This window comes from Monodelphis domestica, chromosome 8 (assembly GCF_027887165.1).
Source record: "Monodelphis domestica isolate mMonDom1 chromosome 8, mMonDom1.pri, whole genome shotgun sequence".
Lineage (NCBI taxonomy): Eukaryota > Metazoa > Chordata > Mammalia > Didelphimorphia > Didelphidae > Monodelphis > Monodelphis domestica.
In genome coordinates, this window is record NC_077234.1 from 210,063,934 (window position 1) to 210,089,457 (window position 25,524).

General features: G+C 36.1%; 1 protein-coding gene across 1 annotated transcript in view; it reads right to left on the bottom strand.

Moving 5' to 3' along the window:
- TUBGCP5 (tubulin gamma complex associated protein 5) overlaps window positions 1-25,258 on the bottom strand; it is a 48,521-nt gene extending 23,263 nt beyond the window's left edge. Inside the window, exons 1-12 of the mRNA XM_001365903.5 lie at window positions 24,813-25,258; window positions 21,659-21,712; window positions 20,997-21,105; window positions 19,609-19,705; window positions 19,236-19,315; window positions 18,565-18,700; window positions 14,656-14,773; window positions 13,737-13,826; window positions 12,797-12,890; window positions 11,549-11,795; window positions 11,178-11,380; window positions 2,615-2,730 (exon numbers count right to left, since the gene is read on the bottom strand). Coding sequence (XP_001365940.5) covers window positions 2,615-2,730; window positions 11,178-11,380; window positions 11,549-11,795; window positions 12,797-12,890; window positions 13,737-13,826; window positions 14,656-14,773; window positions 18,565-18,700; window positions 19,236-19,315; window positions 19,609-19,705; window positions 20,997-21,105; window positions 21,659-21,712; window positions 24,813-25,255 — 1,787 coding nt within the window. The 5' untranslated portion in view covers window positions 25,256-25,258. The remainder of the gene's footprint in view (window positions 1-2,614; window positions 2,731-11,177; window positions 11,381-11,548; window positions 11,796-12,796; window positions 12,891-13,736; window positions 13,827-14,655; window positions 14,774-18,564; window positions 18,701-19,235; window positions 19,316-19,608; window positions 19,706-20,996; window positions 21,106-21,658; window positions 21,713-24,812) is intronic.
- Window positions 25,259-25,524: the final 266 nt, after the last annotated feature.

Consider the following 25,524-nt stretch of genomic DNA (forward strand, 5'->3'; position numbering starts at 1 on the left):
CATCTTGGCTCTGTCCCCCTCACCAACCCAGTTTGGAAAACAGAACCACTTAAAAGCTCCCACGCTGATAAAGTAATAGGATCAAGCATGCCACTGGACCTTATTCTTTCAGCCTGGATAAAAAGATCAACTCTCAAAAGTATGATAAAATAAAATAAAAAATGAGAATGATGATGATGATTAATAATTAGAGAGTGAAGCAGCTCAGTGGACAGAGCACCAGGCCTGGAACTGAGTAGATGCCAGGAGCTGTCAGATCACGATGTCTTGACAAAGTCACATGTGGAAGCCAAGAGATCACAAAGTGGCTCCTTGGCAGGATGGAATCACCCACTCAGCCCCTTCTGTATGACTCTTTCATCAACATCCATTATTAATGGAATTGACATGACTATTGTCCTCTCCCTAGTCTCTGAAAAAGTAATATAAGAGCAAAATGCTTGCACATTATTTTCCCAAAATATTACCAAAAGATCAGACTTGCAAAAACAAACCAAAAAGATCATCATGGGTTAACTTTTGCTTAGGTATATAATTCCTAGCAAAAGCTGTGCCCAAAAGTCATGCCCCAAAATCCCCATCTCCCATACACTGAAACTTATTCTCCTAAACCAGTACATAAATCATTTATAAGGAGAGGCCTGTACAATATGCTTTAGTACATCATGCCTCTGACTTGATTTACCAACCAAAACCCTTCTTAAAAAATTCCCTAACAAACTCTGAAAAATGATCAGTCTAATATTAAATCTGAATTGTATTTTCAGTACCCTTTGATCTCTCAACCTCACTGTTATGGTTGCTAATAGTCTTTAGGATTTCTGATTATCTATTTTTATTAAAGGTAATAAGTGACTTTCCTTGATTGTCTGTAAGCTCAAACTCCTCACAGGTTAATGAGAAAATTAAGCCACCTGTGACGAAGTTAATTTATCTGTTGCAAAACCATTGTGTATCCTGTCAGAATCAATGGTTACAACAAATAGTGGTAGTCTCTCAGTGACCAAGAATGACAATTACATTATGGTTACAACATAAGTGTATAGAATGATCTCAGAATGTTAATCAAATGATTTGTTAAAAGTTAATGTATCACTTGTCCAATTATCTTTATTTGAACACGTATGTTGAATAATGTAGCTGTGTGCCAAGAAAATGGGTATAAAAATAAAAGCTAAACCTGGACATGGCAAAGCAGCCACTTCATGCAGAGCCTTGCCCCAGGCAGAAAAACGCACAGAGCTGCCTTCCATCATTCATTTCCACCTATGCTGTTCCACCTACCAAGGACCTCTGGAGCTGCAGCAAGGCTGGACCCCAGCTCACAACAGGTGGACTTGGGACCAAAACTGGCTTCACACACTTCCTATCTGTGTGACCCTGGGAAAGTCACTCAACCCCATTTGCATAGTCCTTATCCTTCTGTCTTAGAGCTATTACTAAGACAGAAAGTAAGGATTAAAAAATAATAATCTTGAGACTGTATAAATGGAGATTTTGAACCTTTGACTTCATTCCTCAGAAGTCCTTGAGAAATTTTTTTTGAGAAATATTTTGAGAAATACTATTCTCAAAATTCTCTATCATCTCTTCTGAGTCTCCATGTTGGCAAGATCATGTTATTGATATTTAAGGGGATGTATGCACTTCCCATGCTCTCTTTCTGACCTGTGGCCGGGCTAAATTCAGGCAGTTCTTTTGCTTTAGTTACTATTAATAAAACTTTATAAAATATAATATTTAGTCATTGTATATTAATTTTAATCTTTACAAGGCCATTGTTCTATGATATCTTTCTATAACCACCTCCTCAAGGAGCTTGATTCCTTAAAAAAAAAAAACCAAAAAAACAGAATTGGAAGAGTTAACAAAACTAGCCTGGTTAATTAAAAACAAAGTCATGTAGAAACTAATTAAGCAGATGAAAAGTTTAAAACAAGACATCATGAAGCCAGAAGTGACAAATTAACAGTAGGTGTCTGCCATACTCTCAGCCTGTTGACATCCTTTTCATTCATTGAGGCCCATCTTAAATGCTCTCTCCTCTATGTAGCTTATCCTGAACCACTAGTTGGAAAACCTCTATTATTTTTTCCCCTCAAGTCTCATAAGTCATATTCTGTTTTACATAGGTTCACAGCCATAGTGCCAGAAGAGGCCTGACAGGTTTTAACAGCCTCACTAAGGTTTAAACTGCTTAAAAACAAGGCCAAGCCATTATTTTTTTCTTGATCTCATCAACAATACATCAGAGAATAAAATCCACATATATTTCAAAGATCTGTAATTTCCTCAGTGGAACTTTTAGTACAGGAACTCCTATCATTAGAGAGCACAAATTCTTTTATAGCCAAGTCCAAAAGAGTTGCCTAAGACAAATAATACAAAAATGATTTGTTTAGGGTTGAAGAGCAAATTAATGTCAGAGGCAGGGTTTAAACCCAGATCTTCCTTGACTCCAAGTACAGAATACTCTACCACACTGTTTTCCACTCCAGGCAAAAGGGTTTAAAGAAAGACATCATGACATAGGAAAACAATTACTGTTCTGTTTGCTTTCTAATATTATTAAGTTAACTTAGGGTGCTGATACAGTGGTTACTTTTGTTCTTACCTTTGAATGATGAATTCTTTTGCAGGATCAAACAAGTTACCATGTACTATCCATTCATCCACAGTCTGTAGGTATGGCCTTACAGTCTCAACCCAAAGAGAAAAAAGGAGGGAGACCTGATAACATTAAATTTCATAGTTTAAGTTTCTAGATACAGCAAAATGTTATACACTGAAGAAATACATATTTAAAACATTTCTGCAACTTATTTTTAGAAGTGATAATATTTTATAGGGCAAATTCAAGGAAAAATACAAGAGTCTCAGAATGGACAGCTGGGTAGCTCAGTGGATTGAGTCAGGCCTAGAGACGTGGGTCCTAGGTTCAAATTTGGCCTCAGACACTTCCTAGCTGTGTGACCCTGGGCAAGTCACTTAACCCCCATTGCCTAGCCCTTACCACTTTTCTGCCTTGGAACCAATACCCAGTATTGATCCTGAGACAGAAGGTAAGGTTTTTACTTAAAAAAAAAAAAAAGAAAAATACATGAGTCTCAGAAAACTAAAACAAAGGAAAAAATTTCCTTGTTATTAACTATCTGCCAGGAAAAATAGGATAAACTGATCCTAATCCACTTCCAAATAGAAAATAAAGACATTCTGGAAAATAATAAGCACATTTCCTTTATCAATATGAAATGATTTTAAAGACCTTGATTGTTTAATACCAGCATCCCCTTTATATGACTAAGAGAAATAAACAAATGTCAACTCAATCTTATCTGACATTCCCATGTACTTAATACTTTAATAAAAACTAAACATTAAAATAACCTTTATGATTATCCAAATTACTACTTGTCTTAACTTCTTTCTTGAAACAATAAATAGTCAAAGTGTTCACCTAGGAAAAATGATTTAACAGGAAATGTAAGTGGTATTGATATTTTTAAATGCCAAGGTTTCCTTACTGGTCTAGTTGTATTTAAAGTGAAATAAAAAAATCAAAATGATACACATGCAATAAAAAGACAAGTGCTCATTAAATCTCACCCACATCAACTCTGAGATTTAAAAAATGAATTATGAGAGTTCCCTTTGCATTAAAAAATGGACTTTTAAAAAGATAAAAGACAACTGGAAGGATAAATGGTCTAGTAATGCCTAAGGCTGCAATGAATTACAGAAAATGAATCCCGAAGAATGCTTTCAGTATAGTCTAACAGATCCCCATATATTCTTGTCAACAGATTTTAAATATTTTTATTTTTAATTACATGTAATAACAAATTCCTACACAAATTTTCCTAAGTTTATCTCCCTTCCTTCCCTTCCCCATTCTGGTGCTTTGCTAACAGATTGTAAAAGAACTACTTTCTAGTGCTTGATATGGAATCATTTTAGCACAGCCACCCTTGGTCACCTTGACTTATTATCTATACTATGCTCATTCCTTTCCAAACTTCCACCTCAGATTGCTCCCAATACTTTCTCCACACCTGCTGAATACCATAGGAGGAAATTTCAGTTTTGTGGAATAGATCCATTACAAATGTAAGTAACCTACTCTCAGCTAGGTCCTCTCTGCTAAAGGAAATCTTTCTAACTCTTCTCTAAATGATTCAATTATCCTGTTACAGATAGCAACTGTTCCAAACATCTTTTCATTCCACCCACGCTCCCCACCTCCTCCCTGCCTCAGACTTGCTTGGGAGACTGGGGGGTGGGAAGGCCACCATTATGAACTTCCTCTTCTTCTGAATCATACACCTCAAACCCTCAAATAAACGCCATTCTTTCCTTTTTGTTAGTCTTAGAGAGAGAGAGGATCACCCTTTTTGCCAATGCCAATCCCTCTACTCATATGCCCTTGATTCCACTCTCTCCTGTCCGTTTCAGGAGCTTGACCTTTAGAATATCCCTTCTCTCATACTAATTTCTTTTTTCTTTTTTAAACCTTTATCTTATGTCTTAGAATCAATTCTAAGATTTGGTACCAAGACAAAAGACTGGTGAGGGATAGGCAATTGGGATTAAGTGATTTGCTCAGGGTCACAAAGCTAGGAGTATCTGAGGCCAGATTTGGACTGTCTCCATGCTTGGCTCTCTATCTGCTAGTATGTCCCTCTCATACTAATTTTCAGTCTTCACTAATTCACTGTTTGTTTTTTAAGAATATTTTTTCATGGTTACACAATTCATGATTTTTCTCAACCCTCTTCCCTACCCCCTCCAGGCACTGACAAGCAATTCCACTGGGTTATATATGCATCATTGTTCAAAATCTATTTCCATGTTATTCATATTTGCAGTAGAATGATCTTTTAACATCAAAACCCCAATCATATCCCCATCAAACCATGTGATAGATCATATGTTTTTCTTCTGCATTTCTACTCCCACAGTTCTTTCTCTGGATGTGGATAGTGTTCTTTCTCATAAGTTTCTCTGGATTTTCCTGGGTCATTGCTTTGCTGCTAATAGAAAAGTCTATTACATTCAATTGTGCCACAGTGTATCAGTCTCTGTGTACCATGTTCTACTGGTTCTGCTCCTTTCACTCTGCATCAGTTCCTGGAGGTCTTTCCAGTTCACATGGAATTCCTCCAGTTCATTATTCCTTTGAGCACAATAGTATTCCATCACCAACAGATACCACAATTTGTTCAGGCATTCCCCAATCGATGGACACCCCCTCATTTTCTAATTTTTTGCCACCATGAAGAATATAGCCAGACCTTTGGGAAGGGAAAGATTTTACAGACCTTTGGGAAGGGAGAGATTTTAAAACCAAGCAAGACTTAGAAAGAGTCACAAAATGCAAAATAAATCATTTTGATTACATCAAATTAAAAAGTTTTTGTATAAACAAAACCAATGTAACCAAAATCAGAAGGGAAGCAACAAATTGGGAAATAATCCTCATAAAAACCTCAGACAAAGGTTTAATTACTCAAATTTACAAAGAGCTAAATCAATTGTACAAAAAAAATCAAGCCATTCTCCAATTGATAAATGTTCAAGGGACATGAATAGGCAATTTTCAGATAAAGAAATAAAAACTATTAATAGGCACATGAGAAAGTGTTCTAAATCTCTTATAATCAGAGAGAGTTGGACTGGAGCCAGCTCTGGGGCCGTGTCTCCCGGCCGCTGCTTGCTGTTGCCGCCGCCGCTACTACGGGTGCCATGAAGTTGGTGCCCAGGGCCGGGGCGGGTGCACTCCAGGGGAACCAGCCCCGATGAAGCAGAAGGAGAAGCGGCTTCTGCAGACTGTGGGTTGGGGCTGACGGCCCTCGTCTTCCTGCCCAACGTTGGACTGTGGGCTCTCTATCAAGATAGGCAGCTGGAGGGCGGCCCTGGAGGTGCCGAGGCGGTGGCAGCCAGAGCGGGGGTTGCACAGGCCGGCTAAACCTTGTGAGGGTAGCCATCAGGTCGTCGTGGACCCCTGGTGAACCAGGGCTTTGCTCACCCAGCATGTGAAGACTGCTTCGGCTGAACAAACAGAAGAAACCAATAAGAAGGTTCAACGGCTGAGATGGCGATACAGCAAAGCACTGTGGAGTGCTCAGGGCATGTTGGAGCACAAAGGACAACACGTCCATCCAATGCAGCTGAGGAAATCTCCAGGTGTAACGATTTTTCGTGTCACTGGACCCAGGCTTCCAACGCTGAGAGAGTGGGACTGTCTCTGTGCAACAATTTTTCCACTTCTCTATGCACAAGTGTCTTTGTGCACACTCATCTATACACCATAGATGAAAACGCACAAAGACAATCATCATCCTCGGTTACCGAGAGACTACTACTACTACTGAGGTATCACCTCACACCTAGCAGATTGGCTAACATGACAGCAAAGGAAAGTAATGAATGCTGGAGGGGATGTGGCAAAGTAGGGACACTAATTCACTGCTGGTGGGGTTGGAACTGATCCAACCATTCTGGAGGGCAATTTGGAACTAGGCCCAAAGGGCAATAAAAGACTGTCTGCCCTTTGATCCAGCCATAGCACTGCTGGGTTTATACCCCAAAGAGATAATAAGGAAAAAGACTTGTACAAGAATATTCATAGCTGTGCTCTTTGTGGTGGCCAAAAATTGGAAAATGAGGGGATGCCCTTCGATTGGGGAATGGCTGAACAAATTGTGGTATATGTTGGTGATGGAATACTATTGTGCTAAAAGGAATAATAAAGTGGAGGAATTCCATGGAGACTGGAACAACCTCCAGGAAGTGATGCAGAGCGAAAGGAGCAGAACCAGGAAAACATTGTACACAGAGACTGATACACTGTAGTACAATCGAACATAATGGAATTCTCCATTAGTGTCAATGCAATGTCCCTGAACAATCTGCAGGGATCTTGGAGAAAAAACACTATCCACAAGCAGAGGACAAACTGTGGGAGTAAAAACACTGAGGAAAAGCAACTGCTTGACTACAGGGGTTGAGGGGATACGACTGAGGAGAGACTCTAAATGAACACTCTAATGCAAATACCAACAACATGGAAATGGGTTCGAATTAAGAATACATGTGAGACCCAGTGGAATCGTGTGTCGGCTATGGGATGGGGGGTGGGGGGGAGAGAAGAAAATGATCTTTGTCTCCAATGAATAATGCTCAGAAATGACCAAATAAAATAATGTTATTAAAAAAAAAAGTGAGAACCTAATAACAATGCAATCATCCAGGACAATTCTGTGGAACTTATGCAAAAGAATGCTATCCACATCTAGAAAAAAAAATGTGGGAGTAGAAATCCAAAAGAAAACATATGATTTATCAGTTGTTTATATGGGTATGGGATCTGGGGTTTAGGTTTTAAAGTAATGCTCTTTTACAAAAATGAATAATATGAAAATAGGTTCAAGTGATAATGTATATATGTATAATCCATGGAATTGCTTATCAGCTCCAGGAGAGAAGAAGAATGAGGGGAGGGAGAAAACATAAATCATGTAACCATGGAGGGGGAAAATTCAAAATAAATAAAGTTTTTAAAAGTGAAAAAAAAGGAATATAGCTATAAATATTTTTGTACAAGTATTTTTCCTTATTATCTCTTTGGGGTACTCACTGTTTTTTTTTCCCCCTGATGCCTACAAAAATGCTTTCAGATCTATCCCATTCTCTAAAAAACTTTTGTCTTGACTCTATCTTCTTAGGTTATCATCCTGTATCTTTCTTCCCTTATCCTGTATCTTTCTTCACTAATAGTGACTTGGCCAATTAACAAGTCTTTATCAAGTGCTTACTACTCAGGAGACAATGTGCTAAGCAACGGAAATACAAAGAAAAGCTGAATGGTCCCTGTGGCCATGGCACTCACATTCTAATGGGGAAGCAAAAATGCAAAAACTATGTCCTGCATATACCAGATACATAATGTAGACTAAAGGATTTAATCTTAGAGGGAAGGAATTACAGGCTAGGAAGGAAGAGAACCAGGAAAGGCCTCCTACAATAAACCAGGGTGGGATTTGGGCCATGTCTTGAAGAAAGTGGGAGATAGGGGGTGGGAGAGGGGAGAGAGCAGAAGTGAGGGAGCATTCCAAGCCAGGAGGCCAACCAGTGAAAAAGCATGGAGGGGCAGCTAGGTGGCTCAGTGGATTGAGAGCCGGGCCTGATGATAGGAATTCAAATTTGACCTCAGAAACTTCCCAGCTGTGTGACCCTGGGCAGGTCACTTAACCTCGAGTGCTTAGCCCATACTGTTGTTCTGTCATAGAACCAATATTAAGTATTGATTCTAAGACAGGATGTAAAGAGTTTTCTTTGTTCCCACCACCAATGCAGATCAATCAAATTATTCTACCACTTTTAGTCTTAAGAGAACTGGAAATGTAAAGTTAAGTGACTCCAAAGATAGTCGGTGAGTATCTGTTATTAGAGGAAGTATTTCGCTTTGCTAACTCTACTACACCATGCTTAAATTCATTACCTTTCACTCTCAGTTTCTTATTTTTCTCAAGGGGACCACCATTTTATCTAGTGAACTTCGGTTCACTACATTCATCCTTGACTCTTCACTCTTACTTAATTCCTATTTCAAACCAGTTGCCAAGTGTTATTAATTCTACCTCTGCCTTTTCTCTATTTACGTCACAAATCAGCTTAGATCAAACCCTAACCAATTCTTGCCTGGACTATTGCAAGAGCTTCCTAATCAGACCCACTGAATCCATCACCCTCTCTAAACTATGCTTCCCACACCTGCTAAATTGATACCATTAAAGCATAGATCTAACCATGTAAATCCACTGATCAAGAAGCTTCAGTGGTTCTCTACTTATTTCTATGATAAAACACAAAATCTTCCGTTTAGCACTGAAAGCCCTTCAATCATCTGGCTTTAATATAGTTTTCCAGACTGATTATGAATTTACTACCTGTCACCATGTTGGTCTATTTGCTCTTCTCTGTACACAATAGTATGTTGTGAATAAAAACTAGTACACCAGTAAAGCTGGATGGTATAGTGTGTGGAAGGGAGTAAAGTATAAAAGACTCTCCATGCTTAAGGACTCCCTTCAAATCTTACCTCAAGTGCCACTTTGTATAAGAGGAATTTCCTGATTGCCCTTATTGTTAAGGTTCTGATCTCATATATTATAAACATAATATAGACATTTTATATTTAATTGTATTCATGTGTTGTTTCCCTATCCAACAGAATGTTATTATGAGGGTAGGAATTGTTTAATTTTTTCTTTGTATTCCCAGTCCTATGCTTAGTATGTAGGAGATGCTTAATAAATTCATAATGAATACAAATATTAGTATGAGTATTGCTAAATCTCTAAGAGATATAATGAAAATAGTTTAATTTCAATATGATTTTTTAAAATTGAGCATGCTTATACTATCTTGCTATATATCTCATCACTTAAAATTGCTTTACGCCCAGGAGATTTTATTTTTAATACATGTTTTGGAAGTAATGTTCAATAGGAGAAAGTCTAACAGCCTGTTGGGGTTGGCAAATGTTTTATATGTAATATAAACTAAAATACAAGAACATAGATCCTTACTGAGGTATAATTTACCAAGTCAGTCCAGCAAGTAATTAGTGCTTAATCAAAGTTTACTGAATGACAAAGTCAATAACAAACATATTTTTTATAAAGGAGGTGGTAGGCAGTGAAAGTGATATGAAAAAAAAAGAAAACAGAGAAGAGTATCAATGAAACATAAAAATATAACACAGAGGAGAACAGAAGGAAGTTCAGAAGGTTAAACAGACAAGCAGAGGTTTATTATTAAAGTATTAAATTGAATATATACTGAAAAATATAAAATGAATAGAAATTCACAATTTCATATGAAATCCTCTTTTCTGTTTTTTATTGACTAAAATATTCTTTTTTTCTATTAAGTTAAAGATGTAAGTTAAGCAAAAAAATCATTAAAGACATAAATCACCAACAATAAGTGTTAGAGTATTGTAGATTACAAGAAACATCAACCAATCTTTCTCAAGCAAAGGCTAATAATGCTAATTACTTGCAATTATATATCAAAAGAAGAACAACCACTTTTACTTGAGTTATTTTGGATATTCTGACAAAATGAACCTAAACTAAAATAAACCTAAAATTATTTATACCCCTAAAAACATTTTGTGGGTTTATTATATCTTAAATATCTCCCTATAGTTATAACTTAAATATGTGTATATATTTAAACTCTTACCTTATCTTAATATCCATTCTAAGACAGAAGAATGACAAGGTCTGGGCAATTGGGATTAAGTGGCTTGCCCAGGGTCACACAGCTAGGAAGTACCTAAGACCACATTTGAACTCAGGTTTTCTCAACTCCAGGCTTGGCACTCTATCTACTGTGCTTCCTAGCTGCCCCATAATGAAAATATTTTAAAGCAAAAAAAAAAAAAAAGATAGAATTTAAGAGATTAAAAGAATCTTAAAGATCATCTACTCTAAGCCCTTGTTTTGCATATCAGGAAATATTGCATATTACATCTGAGGCCTAGAAATATAATGTGATTTGCCTAATATAACTCACTTGTGGCAGAACTAGCATTAGGACCCCAAATTCATCCCACTATCCTATTCATACATGTAATTAATACAGTAAGGATTATAGTTAAAATTATATTTATAACCATATGCTAGAATGAAAGTTCAATCTTTCTACTTTGGAAAATCTTAGCCTCAACTTTTGCTTTCATTTCTGTTTTTGCCAAAAGAACATATAGGCTTAAAAACCTTTAGGTTTTTAAATTACATATCATAGCTTCAAGTCTCCCATTTATTAGCCCCATTAGGTGTTCAAATCTTTTCATACTTCATAGGATTCCTAATTTTATTGGTTTGGGTATTTCCCTCCAGCAATTTATTCATAACCCTCTATATCTTAGTCAATGGTCTTCAGGATCCTGTGGCTACTTTAGGATGACCCTCTTCAAATTTAAACAAAGTCCATTCTTTTTTGACAGGCATATAGTCTATCAATTAGTCTGGATCAAAAATTTTCCTGATTAATTTAATCTATAAGAACACCCTGTAACAAAGCTTATGGAAATCAAAGTTTTCCTTCTATTCTAGAGATTTATTAGTCTACTTCATATGTTTTAGACTAAACTTTAGGCCACATACCGTTTGCTCAGAGGCTTCACCAACATTGTCATATTCCAAAATGGCTTTGTAAAGTGTGTTAAGGAGGTGAGATGCTCGAACAACATTTCGAGTGTCAGGTGGTACTTCTGCCACTCCAGTGCTAAAAACTTTGTGGAGAACCTTCAGTTGTACTAGTCGAGGTGATAATTTGTCCACTACTATTGAAAGAGTAACTGTTGTATCTGCAAAAATAAATAAACCAAACTCAACAGAAAGAATAACATAAAATCATAAAATGAATCCTATGCATTTTATGGTATCAAATATGCAAATTAATCACAAAGCCAAAAAATATTTAAAACCTATAAGCTATAATATTATTAAGTAAAACTGAAGAATTATTTCAATACCTTTATTGATGACACATTTCTCAATCTCACTAAGTTCTTCTTTGAAACTAATGAAATATTTATACAAGGCCCACATGAAAGCTTGGTAGGTTCTAAATTGAGGTTCAGTAGACTTCTTAGGTGTGGAAGTATTTCCAAGTAATGTACTTTCTGAACTGTGCCCCATTACTTCATCAATGAACTTCTGTAGTCTAAACACAACTTGGCCATATGCTGCTATTTGCTCCAGCACCGATCTTAAACAGTTCTGTAAAAGTATTTCATAATTAAATTAGTGTCTCTCAGAACCAGAAATCTCAAATTTCTATCCAGCAAAATAAAAATTTGATTGTTACAAAGTAAAATAAAATACTTAAGAGTATGATTTTAATTGTAATCCAGAATATTTTGTAAAAGAAAAAGTTAGAATGAATACTGAAATTTCACATCCAAGGGTAATATATATAAAAAAACACTTGTAATGCTACATTCCAACAAACTATGTTTTTTACCTTTTTTTTTTAAACAGAGACATCAAAGGGAGCTAGTGTAACTTAATGGGAATGTTTTAAAGGTAATCAATACAATTATTGTATTTTGTATTGTATTGTATTGTATTGTATTGTATTGTATTGTATTGTATTGTATTGTATTGTATTGTATTGTATTGTATGCTTTTGGGTAATACCAAGACCTGGGACCAGAAAGCATTACATTTAAGCATGTAAAAGAATATTTATGTAGTCCAATACCCTCAATTTTTCAAGTGAAAATTTGAAACCTAGAAAGATTAGGAAAGTCAAGAAAACTAAGTAGGTATTTTGCCTCTTTTCTCTCTCCCTACCCTAGCTACTTTTCTTATTACCCTTAAGTATTATTATAAATTTATATTCTAAGTTATAGCTCATTTGTGTCTTTAGTGCAAATTGGCTTTATCAAAGTGTTTCTCGTATAACTTATGTTGCAGAACAAAAGTTCTGTCACCTGGCACATACAATGGATCATTACTGTAGTGTTGAATCTACATATTTGCCCTAAGATTTTTGTGAGTCACAAAGAAAGAAAAACCATCCTCTTTGAATAGCATTCTTATTTAGGCACCAAAAAGACTACATCAATTAATAAAAGTCATAACAAATAATCACTTCTAATTTTTAATCCATTGTACTTTAGACTTGTTTATAGTTCACAAAAACCACTTAAAGCTCAGGATGGAACTACTTTAAACAAATAAAGGGAAGAAAAGGTGTATTTATTAAAATTACTTACATGTGTCAAGTGAGTTACTACAATATTATTTCTCACAGTAACTTTCCCATCATTTAACTGAAATATGAAAAGTTTTTTTACCCCTGAAAGTAACCTGTAATAAAGGAAAAAAAGAGAATATACTTAAAATCTAAAAAAAAAAAAAGTCTTTCACAGGAATATCTGAAAGGTTTCCTTAAAAGAACTCCTGATTTAAGAAAGGTAATTTTTAAAATCAGAAAATGAAATGAAATATATCAAATGTGCACATCTGATCCCCATAAAAATTTTCTAACCACAAAAAATGAAAGCATTTCTATCAGCTGGTGTTCTGACTCAAAAGAAACAGGTATATTCTTCAAAACCTGATCAACAACTTTTTGCAATTAGCTCTTTCCAAATTTAATATCAACCTGAGAATGCTGATGAATACAATAAACCTAAAGTAAAACACTATTAATATTATGGAGTACATTTTCTATTTTTACTTATGTATACCTGTAATCACGTGCCAGTTTTTATGATTATTGTCAAGCTAATAAATATAGCTGCGATTATGTTTCTTTGAAATTTATCGATCTCTGTACCCTTCTATTATCTCTGTTTCTAGTACTTGAATTCTCTCATACTTTCACTTTGTACTGACCTGAGTATTAAAGCTTTCATAATAGCTAATTTCTAACTTGAATGTGTAATAACATCAAAATAATTACCCTTTAGTAAACTCAGTGGATACAGGGCTAGGATTCAAAAGGAACTAAAGTTCAAATTCATCTCTGATACCAATCAGACTGTGTGATTTTGGGGCAAAGCAATTGATTTCTATTTGTCTCAGACAATCCCTAGGATTTACTTAGCTAAGTAGGTAATTCTCCTATGTAACTTGGGGAAATCTTAGATCATGCTCCTTATAGTGCATAAATTAGAGCTCATTTGTGTCTTTAGTGGAAATAGGTCTTACCAAAGTGTTTCTCGTATAACCTGTGTTTCAGTAACAAAGGTCCTGTCATCTGGCACATACAATGGGTCACTACTGTACAAGTGCTGATCCCTAGAAAGATCATAAACATCTACTGTTAACATAAAATGTTTCTGTTAAAATAAGGTAGGAGTCATTCTTTTATACTTTAGGAGCCACCTAGTGGTGATAATCAGTGAACAATAAGCAAATAAATAGTGACAATTATAATTTTAATACATTTCCAGAATCACAATCATAAACCAATAAGCATACTTTAAAAAAACCATTTAAAAAGACAGAATGATGGTTTTTCTTTATAATCAAAATAAAAAAAAACTTTATTCTATCTTCACTGCTTTTTCCTTTCAAAAACTAAACTAAACCAAACCTTTGTTCTCATTCTATGCTTTTGGCTAATTTTGTTTATTCATTTATTTTTTACCAATTACCACATAAATTTCCACATAAGTTTTCAAATTGGCTCCTTCCTGTCCCCTCCTGGAGCTGCTAAGCAATTCAACCTGGGTTATACATGATTATTATACAAAACATTTCCATATTGTTCACATTCTATGCTTTTGGAACATATTGATATAAATCATGGTGGAGAAGGGGCCCACTTTCTTATCAGCACTAGCAACAATTGCATTTTATTTTTATATTCACACTTAGCACAGTACCTAGCACATAGTAGGTGTTTAAGGTAAAATAAGCCAATAAAATAATCTATATATTGAATTATAAGAGATAAATGATGAGAATCCAAAACTTAAGTTAAAATTTTAAAGTAATTCAACCAAGTATCCATTTCAGAAAAGCACTACCTTTGTAGAGCAAAACAACTTACTTAAAATGTAAAGGAGTTTAATAAGAACCATCCAATTCAAAGTTAATTCCATCATTATTTTTATTTTCTTACCAAACAGAAGATAAATTGGAGTGTAGATGCAAACTATGAGAGAAACGTGATGGTCTGGCTGTCCAATACTGAAGGACAACATGCTGCTCCAACCAACTTCGTGCATCTGGTTCACTTGCTAGAAAGATATTGGAGAAATGAATTTTCTACAATAGCAACTATATTATCATTTAAGTGTACAACAATAAATGATTCTTTTTTTCAAACCCTTACTTTCTGTCTTAGAATCAATAATGTGCATTGGTTTTAAAGCAGAAGAGTGGTCAGGGCTAGGCAATGGGGGTTAAGTGTCTGAGGCCAGATATGAACCTAGGACCTCCTGCCTTTAGATCTGGCTCTCAATCCACTGAGCCATCCAGTTGCCCCTCAATGATTCTTACTAAGAATAATAACAGGCATATAATGCTTTAAAATAAAATTTGAAAAGTACTTTATGACTTGGCTACTCTCAGCAATGCAATGATCTGGGACATCCTGAAAGACTTATGACGGGGAATGCTATTCACTTCCAGAGAAAGAACTGTTGGAATCATTAGTATATTTATGCTTTTATTTGGGGGTTTTGGTTATGTATGAATGTGCTCTTACAAAATGTGCTTTCCATGACAATAAAAAGATGAAAAAAAAAGAAAAAAGAAAAGTACTTTATGTGATGGAGTCTCCCAACATGTCAGATAGGTACGGCAGATATTAACATACTCATTTCATCAATGAGGAAGCTCAGATTCAGAGAGTTTAAATATCTGGCCCATTCACAAAGCTAAAAGTAGCTGGATAAGAGGCAGGATATGAGCCCAAGTGTTCCTGACTTCAAGTCTGAGTACGCATGACACCACAACATCTAAAAACCACATGGACAATTAAAAATAAGAGTCATGTTCTATAACATATGACAGCTACTTACTATGTTCTAATGGTCTCAGCTGCTAAATTTAGTGCTTTTTCTTCTTTCTCATCTCTCCTATTTACTCTGTAGCATTTGATATTGTTTACCCTTTTTTGACCTCCTCTTCTGTGGCTTGATATGCATTAGTCTTGGTTCTCTTTCTACCTGTCTGGAAGTTCCTTCTCTATGGTATTTGTTTGATCATCCTCTTCTTCCTATCTTCTATGGGGATCCTGGGTTCTCTTTTCTTCTCTCCACACTCTTTCTCTTCATTAACTCTCACAGGTTCAATGATCATCTTGATGCAGACAATTTCCAAATTTATATATTCAGCCCCAATCTCTTTCCTGAATTCTCACATTACCAAATGCCTGAACATCTCCACCTAGATGTCCCATAAGCATGCCCAATTCATCATGCCCAAAACATAACTCATTATATTTCTCTCAAAAAACTATCCTTCTTTCAAGCTACTCTATTTCTATAGGCAATGTTTTTAGTTAGCCAGGATTCAAAAACCTTGGAGTCACTTAATTTTTCCTTCTCCTTCAACTCCCATATCTAATTAGTTGTTCAGTTTTTATAATCTTACCTCTAGTAAAAGTATCTTATATTTCTCTCCTTCCCTTTATTTATAGAGCCTAGCCTCAGACCCTCCTCTCTTCTCACTTGGGCTATAGCAACAATTTCTGAAATGGTTATGTCTCCCTTCTCTCTTCCTCTTCAAGCTATCCTCTGTATAACTGCTAAATAGAAATATGTAAAACAAGGATTTTATCATGTCACTGCCATACATTCAAAGATCTTCGATTGCATTCTATTTCCTCTAAAATAAAATACCATCTCCTCAGTCTAACACTTGAAGTCATCTACAATCTGCTTCTTGCCTACTCTTCCAGTATTATTTCATATGATTTTCTTTTATATACTCCTCAATCCAATTAAAATAGTCTGCTGGTTGAAGCTCATACATCTACCTCTTACCTCCATGACTTTGCACAAATGGTCTCCCATGTCTGGCATGCATTCCTCCTTCACATTCACTTCTCAATCTGAACTGTTGCCTCAAAATGGATAACTTTCCACTGGATTTTAAACTTAGGATCTTCTGTATGTAAAGCAGATTTGTCGATGACAACATCGAAGCCAGTCACAAGGCTAAAACATCTGACTCATCTATGCTCCTTTGCTCTACCTTCATCTAATCAAATTCTAAATCCTATCATTTTCATCTCCATAAAAGTAACCATTTCCTTCCCACCACCATCACTATAGTCCAGTCCATTTTTACCTATGTTGCTGAAATATCTTCCTACCTTGTTTCGTGCCCTCCAGTCTCCTCCATTTCCTATCTATTCTATACAATGTTTTGAGTTAATCTTATTGTAACTGAACATATCTCTGAAATAGTCTATGTGTTTTGCTTAACTGAACTTCTTTGTTACAAACAAGATCCAAGAGTGGAGAAAGGGGAGAGATATTGAGGTGTGAAAGCAATGTTTAAAAAAAAAGTTAACATCACATTTTTTCAAAAAAGGTTAAAAAAAAAATCTCATTTGCTCCATGCCTTTGCCATAAAAGCTTCAATGATTTTCTATTACCTACTTTCCCTAAGTCCATTAAGACAAGTTTCATAGGCCTTGCATAATTTGGCCCCAATTTACATTTCTCTAGTTTTATTCCCTATTATTCCTCTACACAAACTTTATATACCAAACTATTGCTATGTTAATATGTCTTTCATTCTTTGTGCCTATTTCCTCCAACCAGGAAATCCAGCTTCAAAAACTGTTTATTTCGAGATAGAGTTCAAATGTTCTCTTCTATCAAGACTACTTTTTCTTTCTCTCAGCCTGTGAGCTCTAAGACGTCAGGGACCATGTTTTAATCTCTCCTATCTATGTATTCAACAAATATTTTCTGAATGAATGCTGAATTGTAATAATTTTTCAATCCAATCTAGAAAGGCTAATAAAAATGGAAATACTAATGTGTAAAGGGAACCCCCTCCCCACTGGGGTGGTCCAACCTAGGTCTCTGTGCTGCATGACTAGACATTATATAAAGGCACAGGTGACATGTCCGGGCCAAAGAAAGGAAAGGGGGGGGGGGGGGGAGGTTTCCGGTGGTGCTCTCTCTATTTCCTTGAATGGCAGCAGTGGAGGACAATGGAGAGAGATAGCCATATAGAGAGGCACGTGGTTAGAATTAGATTAGAAATAGGCTTTAATCTCTACCTATCTGCTTTATCTATTTCAAGTGAGTATTAATAAACTCTATGGAAACTAAAAACCAGAAGTTTTTAATTTAACTTTAACAATAAGAGTTAGGAAATTCTAGTGCTAGCTTTGCCATGAGCTAGTTAGAGCAAGTCATTAGGCTTATTCTCCAGGTCTTACTTTTCTCATCTATAAAATGAATGAGTTGGAAGAAATGGTCTTTTAGGCCCATTTTAGTTAAAAGTAATATGATTATATGACAAGTTAAAGTAGATACTGAACTAATTTTGTTTTTGTTTAAATCTTAACGAATCCAATCTAACCTAGAAAAATTCAATTTTGAATTTTGGGCCACCTTTCTCCTAAAATGAGAAAGTTTAAGGCTAAAGGAAAATTTACATATTTATATACTAATTATTATTTTTTTAAATTCTTATCTTCTGTCTTAGAACTGATACTAAGTATTGGATCTAAGGCAAAAGAGTGGTAAGGACTAGGCAATTGGGGTTATTGTGAACCCTCCCAGGGTCACATAGCTGGGAATAATGAGAGACCATATTTGAACCCAGGACCTCTTATCTCCAGACCTAGCTCTCTATCCACTGAGCCATCTAGCTGTCCCCTCATTAATATTAATTATGAAGTGCTGCTTTTAAGACACTAGTTAAAGGTTGCTTAACTGCTTAAAAGGAGCTTTTGAAAATATGAGGAAATATATGAATCTGACATGCATTTTCTCAATTTTCAATTTCAATATTTTGTTAGGTATCTCTATTAGAGATAGCATTTCCAACTTTACTCTACCTTTCCAACTGACATGAGGAACTATTTTCTTATTTTGATCTTGTTCTTCTAATGGTGTTCTATCGACTTGAATCCCAGAGTCTTCTCTACTAAGAGGTTGTTGATCATCATCATTTTCACTTTCTTCAGACCAATTCTATCAAATAAGTAATAGAGATTATTTTAGTAAAGAGTAAGAAAACTATAGCTAAACAAAAGAGAATTCATTTGAGAATATACCAAAAGTAAGAACTTTGCTAATACTACTGCTTTTTTTTCTTAAAGTCCATCAAAGTGAATTGGACAACGGTCAGGAACTTTTCACTATGAAAGTCTCAAGGATGGAACCACCTTTTTTGGTGGCAATATACCTACCAAATTATTAAGCTATAAAAAGTTCTCAGATAAGCTTAATACATATCCTACTCAAACTCTGGGTTGCTTGTCATCTGGGTATGAATTTTGCAAATCTTTAGTACTATTTATGTAGTGGTGTAAGAAGGGGATTTCTGCTTCTGTTAAGAGCAAAAGGCTCCCCAAAGAGAAGGGTAGCTTTATCCTTTTTTGGAAGGAGGCAAGATATAAATAAGCTAAACAACCAATCCACTGTAGCAGGTTATACCAAGAAAGATTTAAATGTGTATGCTTGGCAAGTGCTAAAGTATTTTAATAGCAAAACTACTATGACTTACTGGTGTATCTGCATCTGGGCCCAATTCAATTTCTTCACCTTCCATCAAGTATTTCCCCCAGTCAATTTCTTCTTTCTTTTCTAAGATACAACACAGTTTGGGTTACTAACCTTCTCAGAAAGAGTTAAAATGCCAGAATAAAGAAATCATACATATTTCAAAGTAACATAGGTCAACAAATGCAAAATCTAAGAACAAAGGCTTTCAATAAACAAATATAGAAAACCTGTTCATTTCTATAGCTTCTTATTTACATTACAATTTTTCTAACTTCAACATAGATTTCATTTTGAAATTAATTTCCATTTCATACAAAATTTGAACCTGCATGAAGGTCCTCTTCTAATGCTATATTAAACTTCATATGACTTACCCACTTCTTTTTCTCTTGGTTTTTCCACATAATTGGTGTTTGAAGGAGAATCAGAAAGACACAGAAGGAGTGACAATATTGCATAATGTGTATCTGTCTTTAAAACAAATTAAGTGATGTTATTGTAAGTAGAAAATTCCAATTTAAATGAATAAAAACCTAACTTCTGATGGTTTTGTAATACTCTTTTCTAAATTTATTTTTCTAAGATAACATTAACTTGGATTATACTGTAATAGCTTCCAACTCCTAAATATTGATTCTCAAATTTCAGAGTCATCTAGTCCAACCAATAATTGACAAAAAAAATTACATCTACAAGGTACCCAATAGATGGTCATGCAACTTTTGGCTTAATACCTCCAATAAGGAAGAACCTATTTCCTCAGACAGCTCATTCTTCTTTAGAATAACTCTAATCGCTAGTACATGATTACTCACAGCAAGTCTTGATCTGCCCCTCTGCAACTGCTACCCATTGCTTATACTTCTTGTAATTAGCAATTTTTATTTTTTGTTCCAAATTTCAGTGAAAACTATGAGGTTTCATCTTCAGATTAATTTTCAAATTAAGGTTTCTAATTCTCTTCTTTTTATTCCAAAATTTCCAGTTATCCATACTTCATATTATCAGTAAGATAATTTCTAAACTTCAGACACACTATTTTTTAAGCCTTACTAGAATTCTTAGTATGAATTATAAGACAGAAGAGTGGCAAAGGCTAGACAATAGAGGTTAAGTGATATGTCTGTCCAGTCACACAGCTAGGAAGTATCTGAAGTCAGATTGAATCCAGATTCACGTAATTCTAGGCCTGGTGCTCTATCCACTGTGCTACTTTGCTGCCCTGACAAGCGTATTATTTATCTATACTCCAAATACTATTATTCCCCTTTTAGAAGTGAAGGAATTAATGTTCAGAGATGATTAAGAAATTTGCCCAAACTCACATAGCTACAAAAAGCATGGTCATAACTAGAACATAGGTCTTTGGATACCAAATAGAATTAGTTTTCTACCACAATACATTGTTCCAGTTTAGAATGTCCTTTTAATAATTTCACTAAATAGTTATTTAAGGGTTACCATCTTTTAAATCACACAGGAAGTAGATAATTTAAAAATATATGAATTTCTTCCAGTATATAATGACAGTTAAATAAAAGAAAGGATGTTCCTTCTTTCTTAGAGTTTAGAATGATAGTAATGAACACCATCCTTCCCAATTATACATACTCTCTCTCCTACATCCTTCACTACTATAAGATCAAATTCAAAACTAGGGGCTGAACCTTCTGATGTATAATGTATTTAGAACAGTATGAGTTCTTAAAGGTTAATATTAATAAGATAAAGAAAATCAGAGTGGAATAAAAAAATAGCATACTTTTGCTTCGTTAGTACTTGGAAGTGAGGCATGCAGAAACTCTTGAGTTAATTTCTTCCAACTGGCAGCTTTGCTGAGATCTGAATGAATGATGAGCTTTTCATAAATTCTAAAATAAAAAAAGATAACTGATATTTCAAAAGAAATATTAACAAAATTATTTGGGCTAAATACATCTATATGTTCTCCATTCTAGTCCTTTCAAAATGTAAAGTATGATCTTGGTAAGGGACTATATTTGCCACTCAAGGTTCATCTTTTTTTTTTTTAAACCCTTACCTTCTATCTTAGAATCAATACTGTGTATTGGTTCCAAGGCAGAAGAGTGGTAAGGGCTAGGCAATGGGGGTTAAGTGACTTGCCCAGGGTCACACAGCTGGGAAGTGTCTAAAGCCACATTTGAACCTAAGACCGTCTCCTGTCTCTCAATCCACTGAGCTACCCCGCTGCTCCCCATTGATGGTTCATCTTAACAAAATTCAGAAAAGTTCATCACCAAAAGGTATGCCACAATAGAATGCCTCCCTTTCGCCAAAGAAACTCATGATGTCAGTCTACTGAGATGTAGAGGGGTTGTGAACTGTATTAACAGTCAGAATACACATAAATCTCTAAAGCACTGGAATAAACATACACACAAATCTAAATAAAAATTGACTTACCCCTCTATCGTCCTCTCTATTTTATGACTGCTTACATCTAGGAAACGATGAAATCTAAATGAAATGCAAAGAAAATCATTTACTCATGGCAATTTTATCACATCTGTATAAAATCTGGCTCAAAGATATAAAATTTAGAAGCAAAACAGAAATATTTGGCACTATTTTCCCCCTAATTGTTTAAAGGCTTTGATAAAATTCCGTTTACTCAATATATTTTTCATTCAATTCAACTCAACAAACATTAACTATGTGCAAAGTACTGTAACATAAAATGGTAATTACAAAAATGAGAACCAACACAGTTTCTGCCCACATAAAGTCTACAATCTCCAGGGGTTTCTACCACACTGACAGTGCTCAAGCAAGAATAAGTAAGCACTTATTAGAGACAGTATAGAAAATTCCTGTCCAAGTACATACAGGCTCTGCTAGGGAACCACTGAGTTCCTTTCCAATCCTGATATATTATGATTTGTGACATATATTGAGATAAGTAAAGACAAGATAATATGTAATGGGGCAAAGAAATCCAGACAATGTGCTTTAGAACTAATTAATGAGTAAGAAAACATTTCAACTGTGATTATCAGGAAGTGCCATGGAAGAATCTTTAACTGAGTGTTTAAGAAAGAGAAAGGTTTTAACATGCAAAGATGAGGAAGGATTACATGTCAGGTATGATGGAAAGCTTGTGTGAATGCACAAAGGTGAGAGATAAAAGATAAAATTAGGAGCAATAACTATTCCAGTTTAGTTACATAATTAAATACTAGAAAAATAATATAGAAATATACAAATAACAATATAGAAAAATAATGTGAAATAGAGCTAGAGCTATGCTAGAGCCAGACTGTAGGGGGTCCCATTAAATACCAGGTTATGCCCAGTGGAATTGCTTGTCTTTTGGGGGTAAGGTGAGGTGGGGAGAGGGGAGGGAGGTGGGGGGGAGGGAAAGAACATGAATCATGTAACCATGGAAAATTATTCTAAATAAGTTAATTAATCAAAAAATTTTAAATAAAATAAATACCAGGTTATGGAGTTGGTCAGGGGTTGGAAAACTGCCTATTTCTATAAGCCCAGCCAACCAGCCTAAGAGTGATTTTTTACATTTTAAAATAAAGTTTTCTTGTATTTAAAATGTAAAACTCATTCTTAGTTCTTAGTTCACTGGCCATATAAAATTAGGGAACAGGAAGAGATAGTCTTCTGACTGTAGTCTGTCAACCTCTACATTAGGTAGCAGAAAATCACTGTTTTTTGAACAGAGGAGTGACATGGTCAGACCTGAGCATTAGAAGATTATTTTCATAGCTGGGTGAATGAACTAGATAGGAAAGAAACTAGAAGGAGGCCAAATTGGAAGCGATCACAATCATATAGGTGTCAGGTAATAAGGACCTCATCTGTGATGGTAGCAATATGGAGGAAATAAGAGCTACAAAAGGCAAAATAGACAAGATTTGGCAATTAGATGGAGGTGAGGGTTCAGAACACTATGTTCTCTTGTTCACAAAGCTACTAATTCAAACTCTACCCTAGAAGGGAAAGAAAAGAATTAAAGATAACTCCATAGTTTCAGGATTGGGAATCCTATATAGTGCCACCAAAAGAAATAGTGAAACTGATCCTAGTATTGATCATCAAGTTTTGAAAATCATAAGTTTAAGATGTCAGAAGGTCATTCATGTGAAGCATCCACCACTGTTGGAGCTATTTGAGGCTGGAGCTCAGAGGAGAGATATGTAGAATTGGGAATCATCAGCATAAAGGAACCTTTATTAACTGGTACACTTATTCTCCTCAAATATAATATGGTAATTAGTCATAGCTAACATTTATATAGTGCTTTATATGGGACTGTTATGTAAAGCAATGCTGGGCAAGGAATCAAGAAAACATCTTCCCAAGTTCAAATCTAGCCTCCGACACTACTGGACTCTGACTCTGGGCAAGTCACTTAACCTAGTTTGCCTCAGTTACTCTTCTGGAAAATATGCTTAAGGAAATGGAAAACCACTCTAGTATCTTTGCCAAGAAAATACCAATGGGGTCACAAAAGAGTGGAACACGATTGAACAAAAGATACGGTGCTCAACAAAGAAATAATATTGGCTATGTTTGCTATGCCTTCTTATTGTCTTTAAACACTGAAATTCCTTTAGAGTAGACCCCATTGGTTTCTTAATGATGTCTGCCATCAGATCTCAATTTGTTCAGAAAGGTGGAGGTCTACGTTACTCCATTTTGGAGTCCAAAGATTTTACGGCAATTTACAGAGTTAACTGCAAATTAGGGGCAAAAGGAAAATGTTTGTAGGGGGAAAGGATACTTCAGCGGCAGTGTAAAGACGAAAAACACTAACACTAAGAAGCAGGAACTGTTTCCAGTTCTCTTTGCTGCTAAAAAGTTATGTAGCAAGTCACCAGGGGTTTTCGTTTCTTTATGCAAAATAAGAATCAGAATACATTTGCCCAGCTTTCCTCAAAGGGTAGTTTTCAGGGCAAATGGGAAGCCGAAAGTAAAATGCTCTTTTTAAAAAAAGTTTAAAATATTTTTCAAAGATAGGCTGCCATTATTAGAAATAGTTATTTTGTTTGGATGTTGCTTTGCTGGCCAATCCGTCTGAGCAGGGCGCTGTACAAAGACCCTTTTTCCCCCGGCTCCTAGCCGCCGGAGCTCGGGCTATTTTCCTATCACTAGTTCCTTCAGTAAAAGGACAGCCACGAAGACAAAGAAATAAACACGCCCCCCTGAGATACAAACGTCTATAAGAAACTGAGCCTAACGGGTCCCAAAGATGCCACCCTGAAAGAAATCGTCCCGGTCCAATACCGCAATTTTTCTTGATCATTGCCCAGTCCCGCATCTTCAACAGCAAAAGAACCAGAGCTGGAATAAAATCCCAGATCCTAGCCCCAAGAATATCGGGCCTATGGTGGCCCAGAAGGGCCAAGACAGATCGGGACATCAGCGGGAGGGCAAACGCAGAGACTGATAAAGATGCTACGAGCGGGGCTTCCGTACCTGCCGGCGCGTATGGTGGCCCGGAAGGTTAGCGGCATTAGCAAAAGGAAGGGGTGGGGGCGGGGAAAGGAGGGAAGGCAGGGTAAAAAAGCTCGAGTTTCCCTCCACAAAACCCGTCGCTGACCTGAAATTGGTCCATGCGAAGTGCAGAGCCAGCTGGAAGTTGCTGTCTGCCTCGTCCTGGAGGCCGCTCACGCGCCGGATCAGTTCGCGCACATCCCGGTCCTGCTGTTTGTCCAGCCGGCCCCAGGGCGGCGCGGCCCCGGCCATTGGACCCCGCCTTTGGTCTTCGCCAAAACTGACCGAGAGAGAGAATGGAGATGTCTTTATTCTCAGAGGGGGAGCGTTCCCCGAATCTGAGGCTCCCGCGGGTTCTGTTTGTGTCTGGCGGGGCTGCTGACAGCTCTCGCGATAATCTCTCCAGCCCGTAGTGCTCGCGGAAGGCGGTGGGGAGTGAGTGCGCTTGCGCGAAAAATCTGGCTGGGCTGGTACCTGGCGTGGCGTGATGTCTCGGAGCAGTAGAAGGGAACTTCTCATAGGTTTTAGAATGGGATTCTTAAATACCATTTTAGCCCGAGGGTCCTTAACGTGAAGTCCGTGAACTTGCTTTTTAAAAAATATTTTGATTACTCTGTTTAAATTTCATCGATTATTATTGTTATTAATATTTTACTGCATTCTGAGAAGGGATCCATGACACTGTAAGAGGTTTAAGAACTCCAGATCTAGTCCGACTCCCTACTCTTAAGGGAAGGTAAAGAGTGAGTTCTTGCCGCCTTTTCATTTATTTTTTAAGTGTCTCTCTATATTTGCATGTGGTGTTTTGAGATGAAAAA